This window comes from Plectropomus leopardus, chromosome 8 (genome assembly GCF_026936395.1).
Source record: "Plectropomus leopardus strain MGB_pleo_1.0 chromosome 8, ASM2693639v1, whole genome shotgun sequence".
In the NCBI taxonomy this organism is placed as follows: Eukaryota; Metazoa; Chordata; class Actinopteri; order Perciformes; family Serranidae; genus Plectropomus; species Plectropomus leopardus.
Genome location: NC_142183.1, coordinates 8,638,986 through 8,661,712, shown reverse-complemented (window position 1 = coordinate 8,661,712; position 22,727 = coordinate 8,638,986). Strand labels below are relative to the sequence as shown.

The following is a 22,727-nucleotide window of genomic DNA, read 5'->3' as shown; positions in this document are numbered from 1 at the left end:
AGGTTTCAATTAAATGGGCACCCTACAGCACTGTGCAGGTAAGTACGGCTACCAATTATAGAGTAAACTTGAGCTGTGAGACAAGACAGAACACACACATGGCTACACACATAAAAGTACACACATAGCAAACAGTTTTCTGTCATGACTTGAGGTTTTAGTTTAAAATTAAACTCAAATTACTGCCACTCAGGTGCATGCCTCAGCCCACCAGTCAAGTTGCAGTTACAATTTTCATCCATGTCCTTGAAAACATGGATGCTTCACACACATCAGCAGCAGCAGCAGCAGCACAGAAGCTCTAAACAACAAGCACAGTTCCAAGGTGGACACCTAAGATTAGTGTCACAGTTCAGTAACTGACCAAATGTCTCCTCTTCTGTTCCTGAGTGTTGATGTTAAATTATGGCCACTAAAGGGTTTTTGCATAACATTATGATGTCATAGTGAAGTTCACCTATTTGATATAAAATGTCATCAACTGATTAGTTTATCCTATTAGACATGTGTGGGAAATTTTGTCATAATTTGCATAAGAATTCTTGACTTGTGGCCAAAAAGGTGGACATTTCAGCAAAATCTGAGCAAAGTCCCTGATGGCCTTCTGAGGATATTGCAATCACATGACTGAGACAGATGCAAACTCACATTGACCTTGACCTTTGCTAACCAAAATGTAACTGGCTCTTCACCGAGTCTTAGTCAATGTTTGTGCCAAATTAAAAGAAATTCCTTCGAGGTGTTCTTGAGAATTTGTATTCATAAGAATAGGATGGGCAGACAGACAACCGAAAACATAATGCCTCCTTCCATAAAACATGACATAACAGGAATATAAATATGTAGGTGTCAAACCTAAATGACAAGCTCAAACCAAAGTTTATAAATCATTCGCTGAAATTGGGCTGAAAATTTCCAACAGGTACTAGTGTAACTGTATTGGTGTATTGTGGTATGTATATTTTAGCATATGTATTGTAGTATGTGTAATGTGGTATATGTCGTAATGTGTTTATTGTAGTATATGTACTGTAGTATGTGTATTGTGGTGTAATCTATTGTGCCTTTCATGTCTATAGTGTATTGTGGTTTTGTGATGTTTGAAATTCAATATTTTAATAACACTGTAAAGGCCCAACTAGGAACAGGAGTTGAAAATTAGCAATATACACTCAATACATCATACCCTGTTTTGGAACAATGCTAAATTGCATTGTCCCTATTAAATAAATAAATAAATTCAAATTCCTTCAACTGTTACTACTGCGTCCTCGTCCCTGAGAGGCAGGGAATACTGTGTTTTATTCCTAAACATAACATTATCTGCCAGAAGTGCATTTGTTTTGCATAATTTGTATTAGTATGCACACAGTAGGAGGTGTATTTTAATTTGTACTATGGGCAGGTTCCAGATGCAGATGGCCTAAATAAATTGCAATCTAAGTCAGTCTGACTTTTTTCAAGTGATGTTAAGATTTCCACAAAATGTTCCTGCCAATCTCTCTCATACTCACTCGTAGAAAGTTGTCCAGCCAATCTCGGATGTCTTTGTAGCCAACAGACCGTTGTTTCCATGGTAAGTGAGGAGTACGAGCTCCTGTCCTTGTGCTGTGAGTGTTTTCAGTCCGCCGTTGGTGCCCATGGTCAGCCAGATCACCTGGTTGTCAGGGGCAACGATACGCACCGGGGTGCGGTTAGGATCTCTCCGGATTCTCAAAGTGTTGCCACTGCTGTCAGTAACAGCTGTGATGTCGTTCTCTGTGCTGTAGCTGAAACTGTATTTCAAGTCACCAGTGAGCAGGCTTGCAGTGTGTTGGTGGGTGCCGTTGCTGTCAAACACATACAGCTCCTGGGCATCAGGGGAAGCCACCTCGTATGTACTGGCGCTGAAAGTTGGCCCGTTTCTAGAGATGGCCCGGATGCGGATGTTGCCCAGGTCTGCCACGTAGAGCGTTCCATCTGGAGCTGCCACTAAAGAAGATGGAGCATTGAGCCTGGCATCTTTGGCATAACCGTCCCCTGTCTGGTAACAGTCACAGTTGGCATCATTCTTGCAATCGCAGTCGGAGGGAGACCCGGCCAAATGCGTTATCTCGCCATCCACAGAAACCTTTCGGATCCTGCTCATCTTTCTCTCATCTGTCTCTGCTATGTAGATGGCACCATGGTAAGATATGGCGATGGCAACCGCAGATTCTATAGGGGTTAACTGGGCTCTTTGTCCACCAGCCACACCGCGCTCCAGTCCAGCCAACGGGCAGTGGAGCGGTCGGCCAGCTGCAATGCTCACTTGTCCGTTCTCTGTGATGCGCAGCACGATATTGTTGTCCAGGACGTATAGAGAGTTGTCCATGGGGCTGACTGCGAGGTCCGTGGGCCACTCCAGAATCACCTGAAATACAAGACATCCTCATTAACTCAAAATTACACATTAAATTAAAAGGTTAAAGCTGCTTACTCAAAGTGATTATGACTCACAATATATGTAAATGAACATCTATTTTTTTTAAACACTGATATGTAGTAACTCAAGCAAGACTCAGTTCATATGCTCATGATCAATACAGCAAATTCCAAATTTTGCATGGTGCATGACTGAAATGACAATTAAAAAACAGTGATATTATAACAGAACACATTTAATATATAGATATAATATGCCGGATCTTTTCCTGAAAAACAATGTGTGGACTCATACAGAAGTTCGTCCTCTAAATCATCACTTACGACCCTCTAAAATTCTTTAGCGGTGTATTTTTCTGCAGAGAATCTGCCCTCTACTTGTATTTTCTTATTAATTCAGACCTTTTACTTAAGTAAAGGTAGCAATAACAATGTGCAGATATACTGTAATATCCTGCATTCAGAACTTCACATAAGTAAAAGTACAAAAGTATTAGCATTGAAAACACGCTTATTGATGCATAATTTATTTTTCAGTTTGATGTTACAGCTCCTAAAGGTGGAGCTAATTCTTATAACTGTATATACTGCCTAGTACTTTAACCTATAATATATTATGATGTATTAGTTGATTTATTGCATTAACAATGTAAATGTGCAAAGTGACTAGCAACTAAAGCTGTCAAATAAATATAGTGGAGTAAAAAGTACAATATTTGCACTCACAATGTAAAGGAGTGGATGTATAAAATAGATTAAAATACTAAAGTTAAGTGCAGGTATCTCAAAATGTTTCTAAAGTACAATACTTAGCTAAATGTACGTTGTTACTTTCCACTACTGGTGTGTACCCCCAGTGAAGGTCGGGGCTGAACCAAAACGCTAAATAAGAGAGAATTTGTGGCTTGCTTTTACTTTCACTTTTGCTGGCAAGCGTGTTTACCAACAGTAACCAACAGTGCTGCATAGTATACCTTTAAGAAGACATAAATAAATCTTTATTATAGTCATGAATAGGCTGATATACAAAATGACTTAAACTGTGATTAAACTATAAAGACAAAGTCCTGCTCTACCAAGCTATTCTCCGTTTCCCTGGCCTTGGACAGACGATTTATGTCCCCACAGAAGATTACATTTATCCATTGTTCTCAATAGGCGCAGTATATCTAGCTGACTATTAAGACATTGTCTGGTGCAGGAATTAAAGCTGGCATTTTAGTTGCGGGGTACTCACTATTTACATTATGCTAGTTTAGAATCTATAATTTCAATTGGCCTAAAGGAAGAAAATAAATATTTCTAATACCTTTGGGATATAAGATTAGCGCTTATCTTCTTGTGCTAGTGCTGCTGATACATGAATTTACAGGATAATTCTGGCCACAGTGACTGTTAAGATAATTCCCCATTATGCCCTCCTCCCCTCCAAACATTTACATTTTATGATGGTGCTGCTGAGATTTAAAACCAAGTGAAGTTCCAGGGGGTAATGCATGCCTTGCGTGGCTATAGTATAGCTGCCAAAATAACCCTGAGCATGCATACTAACTGAAGCCTGAGAAGGGGGCACCCCATTAGGGGATCAATTAGGTATAGCAAATTATATCAAAATTAAATATTTCACACATAAAAAAATTGCACATTAACCACATCTTAGAAAATAACAAGTAGACATTAAACTGTGAAGCTGTAACCCTGGCCAACTATTACAATCTGCTTGTCAGAAATGTGTCACTGAATAAAGAGCTTATTTGTAGCAGCACAAATGACTGGCTTGGCCTTTAAATACATAACTGTCATTAAAACTGTCAAACTGCTCCCGAACTGTGCTTTTCCATGGGGTGAATAATAGTGCAACACACCGCCTTCAAGGCTGCCACTAGTTAAGCTGCACTGAGCCAATTCTCTCGCTGGGATGCCCGAGGATCATACGGTCTCGCCAAAACCATGTCTTTATTGGCTCACACCAAATGACTTGGTTAATTAGCAAAAAAAGTGACAAGCTTAATCCTTTGTCTTCATGTTCTCTCATGTTCTCCCCCCTTCATGTTCACCCACACACAAACACAGATTCCTTTCTCTTCTGTTTACATTACAAAATTCTAATGCTGCTAAAAACATTTTAATTTCCTCCATCGCCTTTTATTTGTTGCAAAGCATTTCTTTTATTACCTAACCTCTCAGAGGGACGAGAGAACGTGTGTGCTATCTGCTGTCGGGGTCATTTGGTTTCGACTGTTGCAGTCTTTCCTATCTACTTTTGAAGTGTTTTGTTTGTTCTTTTTGAAAGCTGATCTGCATTAGAACATCTGAAATCTAATTAAAATGTAAATTGCTTAGTTAAAAAACAAAACAAAAAAAAAACTGCAATGTCTGGTGCACACATGTAAGAGGTGAGAGAACCTGATCCTGCTGCAATTTCATTCTCAACAGCCACTACACCTAAGGATTCACTTTCTGCAGAAACAGGGAATAGAGGACTCTATGAACGCATCTGTTTTCAAATGATAAAAGCCTGGGTTTTTATTTTCTTCCATTATTTATCTTAAGTCAGATCTCAACACTTTAAAAGAGTAAAATGAGCAGGGATATTAATGTTTAAGCATAGAGAGCTGCACTTCTACTTCATGGTATTGTAATGCTGTAACCTATTGTGCAAGGCCAGGGCGCCGCTTTTATGTCGCTTCATTCACAGGGAGTTAGTAAATTTTTGAGGGACAAAGCCGACCGTATTCAGGTGCAGCTGAAGAAAAGGTTTTATGTGCAGCGAACTTGCTACCGCTTGCTGCTTCATTATCATGTAAGGTGTAAGTGTCCTCAATCCAGAGTATTTCTAGTGGAACACTAAACACTAATTCAGCTCCAGCCACATCAAAAACAAGCCCCCCAAACTGAGTAATTATTCTTCCCTCCATATCATCTGCCGTGACCTGAAAACTCATCTTCTCAATAAACACTTCATGTCTCCACTTCCTGACTGAATCACATCTTCCTCCTAGCACACATTTTCTCCCTGTATTTTCAGAGAAAATGTTTTACTCTTGTCAAGTTGAGAGCAAAAAAACAAAACAAAAAAGGGCATCATCTCAGTTTTTTATTCATTTTATAATGTCGGTGTTCGAGGAATTGGAGCCACTGATGTCATCGTATGTCTCTCTAGATAAGATCAGCCAGTTAAAGGCTTGTTTTATATTTAACATTTAATAACCAGGAATTCCTCGTTGAGATTGAAATTCTCTTTTTTAAGTGTCCTAGCCAAGAGAGACAGCAATGCACAAGCTACTATCATTAAGTAGATAAGAGAAAATATCTCCCCAGATCAGAATTTGACAAAAATGGTTTTATAAAAGCATAAATAAATTTGCCAGAAAGAATCACATAATAGATAACATCCTTGAAGAGGAACTTTAAAATCAAACCTAAGGGCAATCTAAGCATCTGACCATCAACATAAATAAGCAAGAATGATCTGTCAAACAGTAAATGGATTACACTAAAAACATCCAGATTGTGATATCTCCCAAATAGCAGCCAGAGGAGAGCATTGCAGTTTCTGCGGGAGTGATTTAAATTCCCGGAAAGAGACCAGTTTTTTAAAAATTTAATTGCAGAAGGTTCCAGAGAGATAGAGCAGAATGCCAAACAGCACTTCTTCTACCTAGTGGTGAAGAGTTCGGGAACTGTTAATAATAATATGGATGATGAGGTAAATTTAAAATCTTTTTAAAAAAAATTCATTCCTCTCGCTCTAAAACCGGCCACCCAAAAATATTATCATTCATGAAAAGATGGCTTATTCTGCATATGTAATATATATGCAGTTATATAACGCTGCATATCAATGATGAGTCATGGGTGAGCACACTGAAGGAGGGTGAGAGGGTGGGGGCACAGGGTGGCGCTGTGACATGCTCCCTGCGAGCACACAGGCGGGGTTAACAACTGTCTGGCACATTTGTGTAAAAGTCACCTGATTGATGTCCATACTGTTGTCACAGGTCAGAGGGCGAGCCGATGTCAGGTCGTTGGAGCCGAGGAAAGTGGAGATGATGCCGTTTTGGTCCACCTTTCTGATTGTGGTGCCATCGACAAAATATATCAGGCCGTTTTTCCCCACGGCGATGCCTGTTGACATCAGGTAAGAGAGGGGAGGGGAAAAAGGAGAAAAGATGAAGAAAAAAAAGAACTTGTGATAAGAGGAAAACATGGTAGATATGCGGCATCTCTGCTTGCATGACTCAGTGGACGGAACACGATGGATACATGTGTCAAGCTTGCCTTCCCATTATTCAGGTCACTGCAAAAAGCACAGCCATCAATAATTCACGGGTTGCTTTTCTGGTATTAAATAATTTCTCAGGCAGAAGTGGGAAAGGCTGTATTCATACGGTACATATGCACTCGCCCGCGTCTCGTAACCCGCCCCTCTAAAAAAGGACCTCGGGAGGTGGGGATGTCAATGAGTGGTGCGTTTGGGGAGATTTTTTGACATCGGCAATCATCAACAATCTGCACACCATTTGAGAAATGAATGAGCGAGGGAGCGGAAATGACAGCTTTGGCCAATTTTAGATGAAAAGGGTGAAAGACAGGCAGTTGCCATGGTGACAACTGTGGACTAAATTGTCTCAGTGATTGAGTGTCAGCTCAGAGTTTTAAGTTGCAGCCGAGCCAGTGTGGAGTTGCAATAACCATTTGTCCCAAACTGGGAAAATACATTACGGGCCACGCCGGCCTCCGCATCGCTCAGCGTCACCGTGCTGCTTAGAAGAGACCAGCACCTATGGGACTTCAATCATACCTCACATGCAGGGAGACTATTTTTTCATTCTGGTTTTGGGTTGATTCTACAGAGTGATAGCTGCTGATCTCAGGAACATATGTGTAGAGTGGAAAATGGTTCTTTAGTTACTTGAGGATTTCAAATGTTTTGAATAAGCTTCGACTTCAGTTCTACCCCCAGAGCATGATTTCTTTTTCAATGAAGTCTTTAAAAGCTTCTATGGAAGGTGAGTGGTTTGGTTTGACCTGTGGCTAGGTCTGCGCAAGATTGCTTTCTGCTAAAACATTTACGAGTTGAGGGAGCCCACGGTGAATCCTTGGGAGCTGGCGATTTGACAGTCTGAGATTCTCAGACAGATGAAAAGTGTCACATTTGAGCAGAGTTCACCAAATGTCTGAGAGCAAGAAAAAAAAAAGGAGCCATCTGCTGTTTCTTCTCTGGTCCCGGCTTCCACCCACTCCATCATTAGAGTCGCTCCCTCAGATTGCCTTCACTCAAGCCTTTATCACCCACAGCTGAAGCTGAGCTATTGCAGTTGGCATTCAGAGCGGGCAACAACGTGTGCAAAAAAACAATTCATCTCGGCCTTTTCATCCAGAAGAATTTATGGAAAAGTGAGCAATCCAACCACAAATGGCACAAATGGCCATGTGCTATCTGAATGCAGACAACAGGTTGTGCATAGCGGGTATCAACTCGTGGATGGCTGTCACTTGAAGCTTTAAAGGACTGACGACTTTACTTTCACAAGAGTTGTCTGAGAAAAGCATCTTGAAGTATTAAGTACCACTTGTACCACATTTCAAAGGATATTTACAGGAATATCCAATTATGCCAAATAAATTATGCATTATATTTCTGGAGGTTAAAACAACAGTAACTATTTCATGGGCGGTACCAGTACGCAGCCTTAGGCCCGTTTCGCACAGCACGTGTCAGCAGTGTGTGAGCAGCGCTGAACGTGTTGTTTTTTTATTTTGGCGGCCATGTTAACAAGTTAGTTCATGCACACTGCCCATCTGAGCTGCACTTGTCAGGCGCGTCTCAGCTGTGTGTCAGCCACGGCACATGTAGAGAAATGGTGGCTTGCTGATTTTTTACGCTTGACACGCGCGAAATAGACAGTGAAAACTGTGTGTTGATGATTAGATTGACTTTATACAACATTTAATACCGTTTAAAAGTCTCACTCTGTCACAGAGATGAGGAAATACAAAGAAGTATGTTTTACTCTAACTTCCCTGCTTCCATTTCAAAATAAAAACCTTCCAACAGCATCTCTATGGGCAGAATCCCGTCAGTTGCTGACACAAGGCATTTTATTTTGAAACATTTGCGGGACTGTGTTGTCGGCAATGCAGGAACTTGCACGACTTCATAAATGAGTGGAACTTGTGCTTTTAAAATTGGAAATACAGCACTCAGCAGGCAGCACAACATTGCAACAATGCTGCATGTGTGAACACCACAAGCATGAAACACGCTGCAGCTCGGTGAGGCTGCCATCACACACTGCTGACGCATGCTGTGTGAAACGGGCTTTAAAGAGATAGCTCATCCCCAAATCAAAATGCATATTTTTATTTCTAGATCTTTTTGGTGCGAGTTGTCCAGTGTTGGATATATATTTCTAATCGCCTTCTCTCTGATATAATGGAATTAAACAGCACTTGTGATGCTTAAAAAACAAAACAGAAAAAAGGGACATATTTAATTTTTAACATTGCTTCTTTCCAGAAATCATGACCCTGTTACTCAAGATAATTCACAGACCTTGTTACGAGCAGTTTCATGTCGGAAAAATTTTCTTTCTACCAAGTTACACCCGCTTACTTATCATCGTGCAAAGGGAGATGTGCATCTACTGATGGAGAGGCTCGTGCTCATGACAGCGTGAGATGTCAACATTAATGGTGTCCTCCTTCTAGTTTTGTGGTGCAACCTTTACTATCAAAAGAGTCATAGCTGCAGAAATATGATGCACATTTTAGTTGATGAAACGCTAATACATTTTCTTATTCTGTGTACAGGCTAAATATTTTTGCAACTGGAGAATGCGAAGAGTAATTTTAGGCATAAAACAATGATAAAATTGAATTAAAATCTTTAAAAAATAACCGTTATTCACTTCCATTTAATTTTTTGTCAAAGACACAGGAGTCACTGGAGAGGGGCTAAAGAGCCGGGGGTGGCTCCAGAGCCACAGGTTGCCTACCCCTGTGCATGGTGATCTAGCAGAAAATAAACTCGATTGCATTAAATTCCTTGTACAGACTTCATTAGGTGCCTGAAGTGCTTGAATTGTGAGTACTGGAATACCTTGAACAACTGTACTTAAAAAGCAAAATTCAGATGAATGACAAAACACTCATATTTTTATTAAAACTTTTGTCCATCATGTCATAATAATAATATTATTTAGAATCTGAACTTTGCGTTTTTTTTTTAATCAAATTCTGATGTGTTGCTTTCTCGCGGCGTTACCGCACTTTTCCTCTCCTTTCCTCCATACCTTGATGATGTCCTGCCAAACTTCATAGTTTATTTCTACATCGCTTCACTCTTAAAACCTCAGCAAAACAGCAGGTCTTTGTTGGCTTGGCTAAATTCAACATGACTTACTTAAGTGAGCCGACTTTTCCGCATAATTTGTCTTCCTCTCTCTTAATCAATGTGCCATTATAATAGCTCTGCCAAAAACCTTAAGTCAAACTTCTAGCTGGCATCATTTTCCTCGTGCTACTTTCAGATGGCGCTATGATATTCAATTTTTTTTTTTTTTTTTTGTTGAGGAATTTCTATAGTTATGCATTAAAGACTTTGGTTAGTACCCCTTTGCTGAAAAGAGAGACATTGATAACATCATTTACTTATTTTCAATAAAAAAATATATTTGAAAATGAAATAGCCTATTTGCTTCAAGTCCTTGAAATTTAAAAAGCAGTGCCTGAAAAATACTTGAAAGTCCTTGAATTTCATTTTGCAATGTATATGTATGAACCTGGGACATTGCTGTTGAGTTTATCCAAATGTATTTTTGGGGGGGGCGCTTTGAGGACAAAAAGCCAAGTGTCATTTAGTTCCGTTGTATAGAGGGAAGGCAGACATCTCTACGGCTGATATCTCCAACACTCGATTGATCAACAGCACTCAAGTTTTAACAATTCACTGTCCTGTACGTCATCACATGACGTAAACTAAAATCCATCCATTTAAATCAGTAGGCCCTGACTTGGCCCACACCCCAATGACGCACATAAATTAAAATTTAGCAGTTGCCACACAGACTGAGAGACCCATCACTGTGTCCCGCCCCTCCATTTCGGTACAACATCTTCATTAGCTTTAAACGATACCTTTGGGTCCAGTGAGAGAGGCCTCTGGTGCTTTGCCTCCATCGCCACAGTGGTTCTCATCGAAGGGCAGACAGTGCTCCCCGGTCCCCGCCACCACCTCTGCGTTCGACTGCAGCTCCTTGGTCCCGGTTAAGGTTTTCGGTCGGTAGATCCTCCGGGAGTTTGTGTCTGACACGTACAGCTGGCCACTTACTGGATCAGTTGTCAGGTAGTACCGGTGAGCCGGGTTGTTACTGCATTCAAGACAATAGCTCAGTTATAAACTGTTTCTTCACTTTGCATACACTGAGGTTTTCTTTGTGCCCTGCAACCACACAGCCCTTTAATGTTGCTAATTTACTCCTAAAGTGATCTAAATCAATAATCTCTGTCAGATACCTGAAACACCCTGCAACCCCCAACTGACCCCGAGCCTCATTTTGCCTCCAAATTAAACATTTAGAGTTAAGACTATTATTGATTCCATTATACATCTCAAGAGAGTTAACATTGTCCCCACTATGCATTAGATTTTTTTAAGCTGTGCAAATTGATAAACAATTAAATGGAACATGCAAGGGAATTTTACAACCAGATCTGCACACTATCAGATTGTTTTAAGTGTAATGGAATTAGGGAAACTTGTTTCGACTCATGCATTTCTTTAAACAGCATTAAAAAGATGACAGAAAGTTAATGCCAGTGTTTAATCAGGTTATGCTCTAACATTTAAGCTTATTTTCCTAAAATACCCTAAGTATCCAATTATGTACATAGTGTTTTTTCCACTCCAGTTGAAGCTTAAAATATAATAACATATAAACCTTTTTATCAACTTATAATTAGTGGCAACATTCTCATGCATGTGGATAATGAACTGAAGAGGGGTATGATGTCTATTTTTTTAATGTGAGAAACTCATTTCCAAAGCAAGTATTTAAAAAAAAAAAAGTAGAGCTTTTATGACTGAAAAATAAAAGAAAGTGAGACACAGAAGGTTGAAAAGATGGAAGTCAAACAGAATTTAACAGGAAACCACTGCAGTGGGCTTCCAGTTTACAAAGCAGCAATGACAACTTGTGTGCCAGATCATTTCATTTGTTATCACTCCCCTGTGGGGAAGAGCCTTTGGAAAATTACAGAAATGACTGGCTTATGTTAACAAAGTGCAACAACTAATGGCTTCGCATCTGTTTCTGCTTATCGGCATTCTTTTTACCGTCTCATAATGGATCCATGAATCAGAGAGCAAATGTGTCAAGGATTAGGAATCAAAAGATTTTACAACACATGATTGACTGATATTTAGACTTGAAGGAAGCCAATTAAATTATCGTTTTCAGTGACAGTCTCTTGAAAACAAATTCAAAATACTGAAAAACTATTGCATTAACCTTTTCTATTAAGGCAGAGTTTGATACATAGCAGGTGCTTAAGTGTCATTAAAGAGCTAAAAACAGAGGCAGTTAACATGAAAAATAGCTTGCTTTACAGTGCAGTCGTAAACATGGCCTCTCTGGTTGTACTCCAGCTTAATGGTGCTTCAGTCAATACTGGTTGGCTTTGGAAGTGGGATAATGTGACGGCAAAATAAATGTGGCAATGAAACGTCTTTATAAAATGATGAAGATGGAGTCATAAAACTTGTCAGCTATTATGAGTCAAAGTACATGTCCAAAATAGGTGGCTACTATCAAGTTCTTATTAGGAATTCAGCAAAGCGTGCATTAGTAACCCTTTCTTTTACAGTTAACCTGCACGGGGCGGACACAAAAATGAAACACCTGTAAGGCATTACGCAGTCCAATATAACGGCACGGCAATAAATTGTGAAGCTTCTGATGTCTAGAAGGATGTGTGGTAGTGACAGGTAGTCTCGCTGAGGAGCACACACTCCCAGATCGTAATAATGTGCTGTGTTGATCTGTGCACCCAGCAATTAATTTAACAGTTGAAGGGAGGTGGGCTCAAAATAGAGAGAATAAAAATCTTACACAAGCTATGTAACACAAGAATAAAAGAAACTGCCATGTGAACGCCTTCAAACAACTCCCACGCTTGCTCGTCTAAACGCAGCCCAAAGAGGTGTGTTTCAACCTTCACACGGTGCTTTTGACACATGCATCAAGTCCATTTTAGTCATGTTTTCTGAGTCGGTGTGGTTATGTTTACGGATGTTTAAAAAAAAAAAAAAAACACCCCTCGTGTGGTGAAGCAGTCAGGAGTACAGAGACACTGAGGCTAAACTATGTGCTGCAGTGGAGGGGTTGGCGGGAAAACATGTTTTATGTATGTCGAGATATACGAGACAATAAATCAATATCAGTTGAAACGTACACTATATTGATTACATTTTCACCTCATTAACTTGACGCAGACATCACTTTTTGACAGGGAAGCAACTAACGGCATTAGTTCCCCATCTTTGCTCTCGTCAAAGACACCAGACGACACTGAGAAAAACAGTAATTTTAGCTCGCTGAAAACAGGAGTTGCAAGTCTACTGCTGCCTCGATCAGTCAGTTTGTAGGTGTTATTGTGTGACTTTGGTGAATCCATAGTAGGTTAGATGCCAAAAATCACACAATGACACAATCTACGTGATGAAGACAGCAGCTCCTGTGTTCAGCAATGTTAAATTTCTGTTTTTATTCACATTTCTGGAACCTGGGCTTAACAAGAGCAATGCAATCGCTTCAATTCCCTGTCACAGATTTCTGTCTGATTCCAGGATAAAACAGTGAAAATGATAATAATAGTATTAATAATCTTAATGTTAAAAGTGTACACTTAGTGTTTAACATACATTTTGCTGCTGCCCTTGTCCACAGCAGTTCACTGCTGAGCTTTTGTGTCAGTACTCCTGTCTCTGCTCCTCCAAACTAGCTGCATGTTGACCGTCATCTACTGTATGTAATAGACCAACTACAGATAAGTACAAACACACTTCACAAGATCCGAACTATTCATTTAAGGTTATAAAAAACAACCAGAAAGGAAACATAAGTCACATGCACTGACAGAGACCAGAACAGCTGCGGTCATCTATCCTACATCACCAGAGCTGCAGAACGACCTCTGAAAGAAAATCAAAACAAAGTTTCTGGTCTGGTGACTGATAACAAGCAGCCCTTTATCTATCGTCTCTGGCTCTCATGTAGAGCTTACAAGGAAATACGCGGATATAGGCATCGATCAAAACTGTACTGCATCTGACCAGAGCACCCAAAATTACACATAAGGAAACACCTTGACAGCCAGCTAAACAAAGTTACTCCAGTTTACTCTGTGCGGCACCTCTGGCGCTCCTGTTAATCACTGGGACAACCTAATTGCAACCAGTGTGCTTCTTCACTTGATCTGATGCTGTTGTCTTAATCATGAATACAAAGCAGTTGTGTAAGCCCCGCTGGATAAGAGCATCTGCCAAACACCATCACTGAAAATGTAATTACATGCTTCACAATTACTGTTTATTGCAGCGCTGTTGCATTGGACTACATTACACTAGGTAAATAGGTGTTGATTGTATGTTTACATTAACTTCCGGTTTTATATTTATACCTTGAAATACTTTATATACGTAATGTGAGTTGCTGCAATTTTTGTCAACAACCACATTGCACAAAATTCAGACAGATTGCGCGCTCTCCCTCTTGTTTAGATGTAATCAAGCTATAATTGGTTTGTTATAATTACACATGGTAATCACTGGTGCTGAAGGCAAACTGTAAAAGAAAGAGTTATCCATATACTTATAAAGAGGTTGATACAGATGGTGATGTACAAAGAATACTAAAGCGACATGCACTAAGATAATGCACCTACCTGTGTCTAAAGTCTTTATTTCTATGAGTACAGAGGGAGCAGGAAAAGAAGAGAAAGAATCAAGACAATGAAATTGGTTCATCTTAAAAGGATACTTTCACTCCTCATTTTCAAGGCTGTTATTTGCCCAATCAGGCAGTTTCTTTGTCATAGGACTGACTTATAGATTTTAAAAGGGTGGTATTTTTCCCTCACAGTATCTAGTGAGGGAAAAAAAACAAGCAGCTGAAACTCTGAAAGTCAAAGTATCCCCTTGAAGAATCAACACAGCCACTAGAAAAAGTCACAAGCAATGACAATCCGTTTGGCAGAAAGTGGAGAGGCGGGACTGTGGCAGAGTGCTACAATCCACAGAGAGGAAGTATGTAGTTCTATCTTCATAGAGCCCCATCCTACATTACCACTGCTCTTCTCAATTTGGCCACTCATATTGAAATATTGATTCTCCCACTTGTTACGCTGGCCACGGAAGCAAGAATCTAAATGCAGACTTTACGCTGACAGCATTTGAGAGAGAGGTTCAGGAAGTCCCATATGGAGCATTTGTACTTTTATAAAACAAGCATGATTCATACAGCACATACCAAAAACTGGCAGCACTTTGGTCTTTAAATGTTTAGCAGACAGTAGCATCACATAAACAGATATTCTACAGGCAAAGGAAATAGTGTTTTTTTCTTCTTTACTGGTTTAAATCTGCTCTGCAACTGCCATCTAATGTGAGCTAAAATTGTCCTTATTGCATCTTTTGTGTCAGACTGAATTTAATTTGGCCAACACAACGAGTTTTCATAGTGGTGTTTCGTGTTTTTCTCCTCGTAAACAGAGTAAAAGAGTTGCTTGGAGACACAAACAGTTTCTTAAACCATTATTTATCTAGAGAGGGGCTGCTGAGCAGGCATGCTTCTTTACAGCAGCACTCTGCTTCCCATTCATAGTGTTTAACACTTCCCCACATAAGAGCTGCCCTGTAGTGGCTAATCACTGTACAGGTGTGTCAGCAGGTTCCTGAGGTAGAGTTTTTCTATTACTTCCCATCACAGATTTCCCTCTCTGATTTTCATTTTTAGTTCCTGTAATCTCAAGGCTAACCTTTCACCACTTGATGTACAACTACTTGCCAACAGTGTGGCGTCCTATGTCCTTTTTAAGGCAGTTTTCATATGTTTGTCATGTATGTGTCTCACGGAGGATGATGGCCCAATGTACATTTAATCAACATCTGCCACTTTGAAATAAGCCAACTGGCCGAATCAGAGTCATTGCCGAGAGAAGCCAACTTGGCATGAGGGCGTAAATCATCCCAATTACACGCTGAAGACAGGATGTCTTTCCTAATTATGGAGATGGATAGGGAAAAGATTTCAAATTTCTATGGGTAGGGGAAAAATGTGTGTGACTGAAAGTCTGTCTGCCATGCTTTTTTGGTTTCCCTCTCCACACTGGGGACTAAATGTGAAAATGTCAAGTGGGATCCAAAAAACCTTAAATTCTCCATATTTTCGCATTTTTAGGGGTCAGCTACAGTATCTTGCATGTTTTTGTTCTTGTTGAACTTGAGTTTGTAAAAATAATCAATACTTATAAAATCCTTAATTTTGTTAAAATAGATAATAAAATCCTCAAATGGACATTTGTATGTCAGTTGCTCACCCCATGTTTCCTTGAATTTGTGGAGAAAACATTTTTTTTGCATGCCTTCTGTAAATAAAAAAATCCCAATACTGAAAAAAATGATGGATCAGTGTCATAAAGGTCCATGTTTAACAACATCTTTCTACAAACTCTCACACCACCAAAGCAGTATAATCTAAGTTTCATTTATCCAGGCCCAGTACTCATGGAAATATAGTCTTTTCTGATGGGAAACTGAAGTAAAAGTGAAAATCATTGATGCTCTCTCCAAAGCCAGACTTCACAGACAAAAAAGAAATTATACTTTGCTGAACACAGAAGTTGCTGGTTTACTACTGCCGGGATCAGGGCGTACTATTGTGTGACTTCTGTGTTTTAAAGGGTTATTTCAGATTAATCAAAGTCAAACAATAACACAAACAATCTACAGATGGAGGTGGAGGTAGTCCAACAGCTCCGCATTCAGTGAGGCAAAATAACTTTTTGTAAATGGAGTCTGGCTTTGAAAACAGCATACACAAGTTTTCCATGTCAGAAAGGGCTGAATATTTGGGAAGTACTGAGCATACGACTGGATACATGAGTCTTTGATTATCCAGCATTAGCTGTGTGAGTTTGTAAACAGACGTTCTTATATAGTTTTTGTGTTGTTACATGGGGAGCCCTTTGACTTCACTTCATTGCAAATTTTCTGTTTTTGAATTCTTTGTTCACTGAGGTCATGAGAGAAAAATAAAGTTTTTTTTAACAAATTCAACTTTAAACAAGGTGAGTAATTGGTATACAAGTGGTCTTTTTAGAGTATTTCTTTGATACTGCAGCGCAAAACATTTTAATGAAGTATAATCTTTGTCCTTGATCTCACACACAGTCCATCCTTCAAACCCAAAGGTTTACACTCATACCTTAAAATTTGTACCATTTAATGAGGGAACAAAGGTAAAAGCAAACACCATAAATGTACCAAACTAGGTGCTACATGCTCTTTAAAAAACAAACAGTGACACTTTGATCTAACCTGAGCTCCATGATACTTGTGACATTGCCCGATGGATAAATTCGTCGGATGTAGTTGAAATCTCCGACGTACAGACTTCCGTCGATGCCCCACGCCAGAGCCACCGGCGCCAGCAGCTTGTTGCCTTGGGCCTGCCCATTACAGCTGGGACACGAGATGCTTCTGCGGCGCCCGTTCCCCATGACGGTGGAGATCACAGGAGGCTGGAGGGAGATGAACTGGTTTTCCCCGCTGCCTTTGTAAAGAATACCTGGGAAACAAAACAGTAGTTATTTGCAGGTGTAAAAGCATGTAGAGTATAAATACTGAGCCCAGTAGATTTCGGGCTCAGTATTTAGCCTTTATTCAACTGGAAAGTCTCGAGGCATAAAATTCTCGGCCAAACACGGCCAAAATGAAACACACAGGAAAGGGAGATACACACTTTCAACTTACACCAATGTTAAACATTTAAGAGGAATAGTATGATATTTGGGGAAATATGCTTGCTTGATTTCTTGCCCAGAGCTACATGAGGAAATTATGCCTACCTAATTAACGTTGTGTCTCGCTTGTTTAATCTTCACACAAACATACACAAAAAAAGACAAGTTGTGGTTTCAGATAGAGTTGAGCGCTGTAACTATTTCTCCTCCTCAGCTTTTAGTTTTTATATTAAAGTAGGCCAACCACTTCTTGCCTCTGACTCCATACTTCACACTGTGACTACGTATAGATCTTTTCATTGAACTTACGGCAAAAAAGCAAATTAACATATTTCAAAAAACTTTTCCTTTAAAAAAAAAAGACATGTAAGAGACAAAAACCTTACCTGTTTTAATAAATGACATTTATCTGTTAACGTTAATCAATTTGACTTGTGTATTCTCAAATGAACTGCAAAACTAATTGCTATAAAGGGACCAAAGTGAAAATATATTTGGCTGATTTTGCTTAATGTGCAAGAATATATTAAGGCATTTATTTCACTTTAGTTCTTAATAGACTCTAACTGCACAGTAGCTGACTCATTATTGTAGTCTAAATGCCATTTCACAAACTTGAAAACAGAAGTTAAACTAAGGTAGCTACATTTATTTGAATCTACAGCAATTAGACATAATTTTGAATTTTAAATACCATAAACTACTAAAACCCAGAACCCCCCCCCCCCAAAAAAAATGGGATATGCCATGTAAATCATAAATAAAAACAGAGTGCAATTATTTGCAAATCCTTTTTGGCCTGGATTCTGTTGAATACAGTACAAAGAAAGGATATTTACTGTTAAAAGTGAAAAACTTCATTGTTTTTTGTAAATACACTTTATATCTGAATTTGATGCCTGCAATCTGTTCCAAAAAAGTTGGCACAGGAGTATCTTTTGCACTGTTTTACATCACCTTTTCTTTTAAAAACTCTCATTAAGTTTTTGGTTACTGAGAACTCTACCTGTTGAAGTTTTGAAATTGAAATTCTTTCACAGGATTAACAAGCAGGGCTCCCAAAATCTTCAAGATTTGAAGACTGTCTGTGTGAAAGAATGGGCCAAATTCCAAACTGAAAACTGTGAAACATTAGTTTCTAAATAAAGGAAGCGTCTTTAAGCTGGCATTGCAAACAAAGGCTTCTCCAAGTATAAAATACATTTTAGTAAACGTCGTTCCAAATTATTGCACATAATCATTCTGGATTTAAATGTTACAAAATCTTTATCTGTGTAGTTTTACCAAGTCGATACCAACATCTGCTCTAAATTTCAAGTGAATTTCATTAAAAATATTGACATGAAGAATGCTTATTTTACCCACTGTATGATACAAATAATATGCAAATCTTTGTATTCTGTTTTACTAAATTTAACACAGTGACCCAGCTTTTTGGGAATCTGGGTTGTCCTTTATTCATATATTATGTATTCATGATTAAAAAATGATACATTTGTGGGTTTGAAATTTAAGTGTGATTACTCGTGCTCTCATAATCACTTTATACTTTACTTTTCATAAATAACAAATGCTGCCTCTTATTATTGTAAATCCTTTGTCCATCAGCCGGTCAGTTATTATTTCAGAGGTGTGAAAAGGACTTTTGAGGTTCCCCTGACGACACATGGCTAATGTGTTTTTCAAAAAAGTTAAAAAATGATGGTTTAAATGAGTTTTGTTGATGTTATTTTGAGTAAAGATCAGAGAATGTGCACAGAAAGTGGAGTCAGCACACAGGCAACCAACTGACCATCAATCCCACTCATACACAAATACTTCTTGTATTAGTCCAGAACCGCTTCAGTGGGTTCCTGAAAACTCTACACAAAGCTGAAGAAAATTTTATGTAAAATGATGTTTTTTCAACTTGCCAGGGAGCCGCTTCTCCCCAAATCACAGAGAGGTGGTAAACATAAATACAGTGCCGTGTACTTCCCCCTAATAACGGTACATAAATCTCACCGAGAACTCACCAAATTTGGTGACTCACTACAGATTAATATTTTAACAAGAGGCAGATATAACTGGATTTTTTGGGGGGGTACTGATATAGTGGGACTCGCTTCAAAGGGGAAAAAACACATCAAAGGAAAGGAGTGCATGCTGGAAGCACTTAATTATTCACATCCAACAACTTGTTTGAATTCACACTGCCTCTGTCCTAATTAGTGAATCTATGACACCACTGAATGGCCACATAAAGTCGTTCTCCCACAGTGTTATCCCGTAAGCCATCGTAACCCTCGATGTATGTGAAATCGAGCGTGCGGCCGTGCAGCTTGTCCCTCCGCTGATTAGTTCCTTTCATTGATTTAATTGATTGAAGGGCAAATTCAAATGAAGCCACGGTCTGGCGAGACTCTTGACAGGACGATCTGACCAATCCGTCTTTTGTATCCGGGAGCATTATACATGAGCCTCTAACAAAGACAAATAGGTCCGGGGGACGGCTTTATGCGTGACGCCATGAAACGCGCGACCTTGGGACTTTAATTGAACTGTGATCCATGTGCCTGCTCACTGAATGAAACACACAGCGCGATGAAACCTCTAACTGGGCTCAAAGGTTGACGCTGCATCCAGAAACATAGCCACAAATAACAAATACGCTGTGTAATCTGACCAGAATTTTAATGTCTGTTTGTGAAATAGCTCCTTAACATTCTCAAGAAAGACAAAGACATCTCTAATATCCAGGAGCCTAATGCAGTGTGTAGGACATGGATCAGTTGCAGCAGTACAGCAGTTTAGCAGTTTGGCTGACGTTCAGCTTAAGAAAGAAAAAAACATTTACTGCTCAGGTCATTTTGGCAAGCTGCCGCGGTCTTCTCTATTTACACTTCCATCACAGTTTACAGTACACACAAGTCTTACCATAGGCTATTACACAGCGTAATGGAATGGATTCAATACACTAATCAATCATCAGCTACCTCCCACAATGACGCCACACTTGGTACGGACACTATACTCTTTCACTTTTATCTTTCTCAAGCACACACAACTTCTGCTGCTCTTAACTTAGAGTGAGTGAGCAGATTAAGGTTCAGTTTTCTTCCCTCAAGGACACTTGGTCATGACACATTACTGCTGATGATTGTTGTGAGGATCAAGCTTGGGACGTCTCAGCTGGAGTGCTGCACTGATGGGAATTTGGCTTCTCACTATCTGGTGCCCCGGGCTGAAGAGGAGGACTCCCACAGCGTCCAGACTGAAATGGATTTGCAGTCAGTCAATGTATTTATAATTTTTTTTTACTTTTATTTCACTTTCCTGATTCTGAGGCAGAGTTTGGGGTGAAACTGTAAATAAAACTCTTTCAAGAATAAGATGCAGCTACTGTTGTTATGTGAGACAAGCAGAGATAAAATATGGCAAAGCTCCGCTTCCTGCACAGACTGAAACAAACTAGTGCTCCCTCAACAGATTTTGCAGAGGAGACTTTGAGTCAAAGTACAAGTATGGCAGCTGAATGGATCAACCATTAGGGATGTGTCTGCTCATTGATTAGTATAAATGGTTGTGTGGAGGCGTGTTTGAGTTTTGGAGTTTTGGATGGAAGCTGGTAAAAGAGAAAAGTCACTGTTTTCGCTTGGCACAGTGAGAAAAGGCTTTTCACAAAGTCCAAGAATCTGTTGTCTCTTTTGCTCCAAGATCACACCAACGCTGCTCCATCAGGCAAGGACACGGACCGTGAAGTAACTTCAGTCACACAACTTTTACCAGATTATTAAACACTCACAGTTAGGCTGATTTTGTATTTTTCCCCCCGACCCCTTGTTTGAGTGCCCCTTTGAACCTAAAAAACAGTTACAAGGAAAAGTGTATGAAATGGGACAACCCTTCAAGACTCATCATCAGTAGTCGTTATGGCGTTTAATAATAGTACTATCAAAATAACACTGGGCAATTATTTGATGGATAGAAAATCATGGATGCTCATAATTTGTTCACAACTTAAGTTTTAAGCCATCAATCAATCAAAGACGCCATCAGATTAGAAAATAATAACACGGCTTCATCACCAGGCCACTAGTGGTACTCTGTAGGCCGACGCTGGCAACCCGTGCCCCTACCCTGCAGTGTCTGCACCGATATTAGAGGAACGATAACAAGTGCAGCATCTTTGCTGCTGGGCATTGGTTGGATTTTGGGCATTATATGCCATCAAAGGGGGAGATATGACCTGAAAATATATCAGAATTTGGGACTGATGCATAAATCAGCAATAACAATATAATGTTAACAAGCTAGCTACTGAGACATCAGCCGACTACTAGCCTGTTGTAAAGAACCAAATTACATTGAAATGACAACTAGGAGATAATGCGATTGTTGACGTTATTTTAAAATCGTTATTAATGAAGAAAAGACATTTGTGGGTTTCTTTTTGTTGCCCGCGCAGCCGCCTTGCATAATTTCTCATAAAACTCAGTCTGAAGTGAGCCTCTGAAAAAACTCTGCAGGGCCATGTTACCCTAACACTTCACACAACCCGTCTATCCAAACAAGGATCAGGACACTCTATCGCTACAAACATACACAAACATACAACTCATTCTCACTGCCAACTCTCCAAATCCTGATGCTTGGTCAGTGGCCCCAAACGTCCCCAGCGTCAGTTTTGCGTGCACATTTGCTCATGTACGATACTGAAAAAGAAAAAAGCAGCTAGACGAAGTATCTAGCCTTCATTTTTGTTACTTTCAAAAGGTAAACTTGTAAATATACTTCCATCAAAATCACAATTTTAAGTTTCAGTTGTTCAAACAAATCGTACCCTTCTGTTTTAATTTGTTTAAGGTACATTCTGACTTTAATTATGTAATACTGTGAAACAGTATTTTTTGATATGGTTATCGTACTATTAAAATCTCATGCTGTTGCAAACCTATGTTGAATTTGCCCAAAAATGTAAAGATAACAAAAACAATCAAAAAATATATGTGTATAAAATGAAATGATAGTGGATGTGAACGTAGAGTCGTGGCTCAAACCTGAGGGCTATTTTCCATTATTAAATAAAACGATAAATAACACATAAAAGACTAGGAGTCATCACAGAAATATCTGAGCAAGCTGAGGAAAACATTGCTCTGCTGTATTCACACTCTGCCTAACACCTTTACAGATAATCATTCACTACACTGTCCCAAACTACAAGGCTGCCTCTCTGAATACGTGTATTCACTCATTGAAGATGGTTTCTTCAATTGATTCCTTTCTTAGAGTCATGACTGAGAGAAATCATTTGT

The 22,727-nt window shown here is 39.4% G+C and overlaps 1 protein-coding gene across 7 annotated transcripts in view; it reads right to left on the bottom strand.

Moving 5' to 3' along the window:
* The window catches only part of LOC121947781 (teneurin-3), a 284,662-nt gene that overhangs the window by 42,642 nt on the left and 219,293 nt on the right, over positions 1–22,727 (bottom strand). For 5 of the 7 annotated variants that reach the window (XM_088080832.1, XM_088080831.1, XM_088080834.1 and 2 more), the window contains 5 exons: positions 17,006–17,255; positions 14,353–14,373; positions 10,546–10,778; positions 6,377–6,531; positions 1,515–2,392 (listed from right to left, as the gene is read on the bottom strand). In XM_088080832.1, coding sequence (XP_087936958.1) covers positions 1,515–2,392; positions 6,377–6,531; positions 10,546–10,778; positions 14,353–14,373; positions 17,006–17,255 — 1,537 coding nt within the window. The remainder of the gene's footprint in view (positions 1–1,514; positions 2,393–6,376; positions 6,532–10,545; positions 10,779–14,352; positions 14,374–17,005; positions 17,256–22,727) is intronic. The other 2 variants (XM_088080833.1, XM_088080836.1) reach the window with 1 other exon arrangement.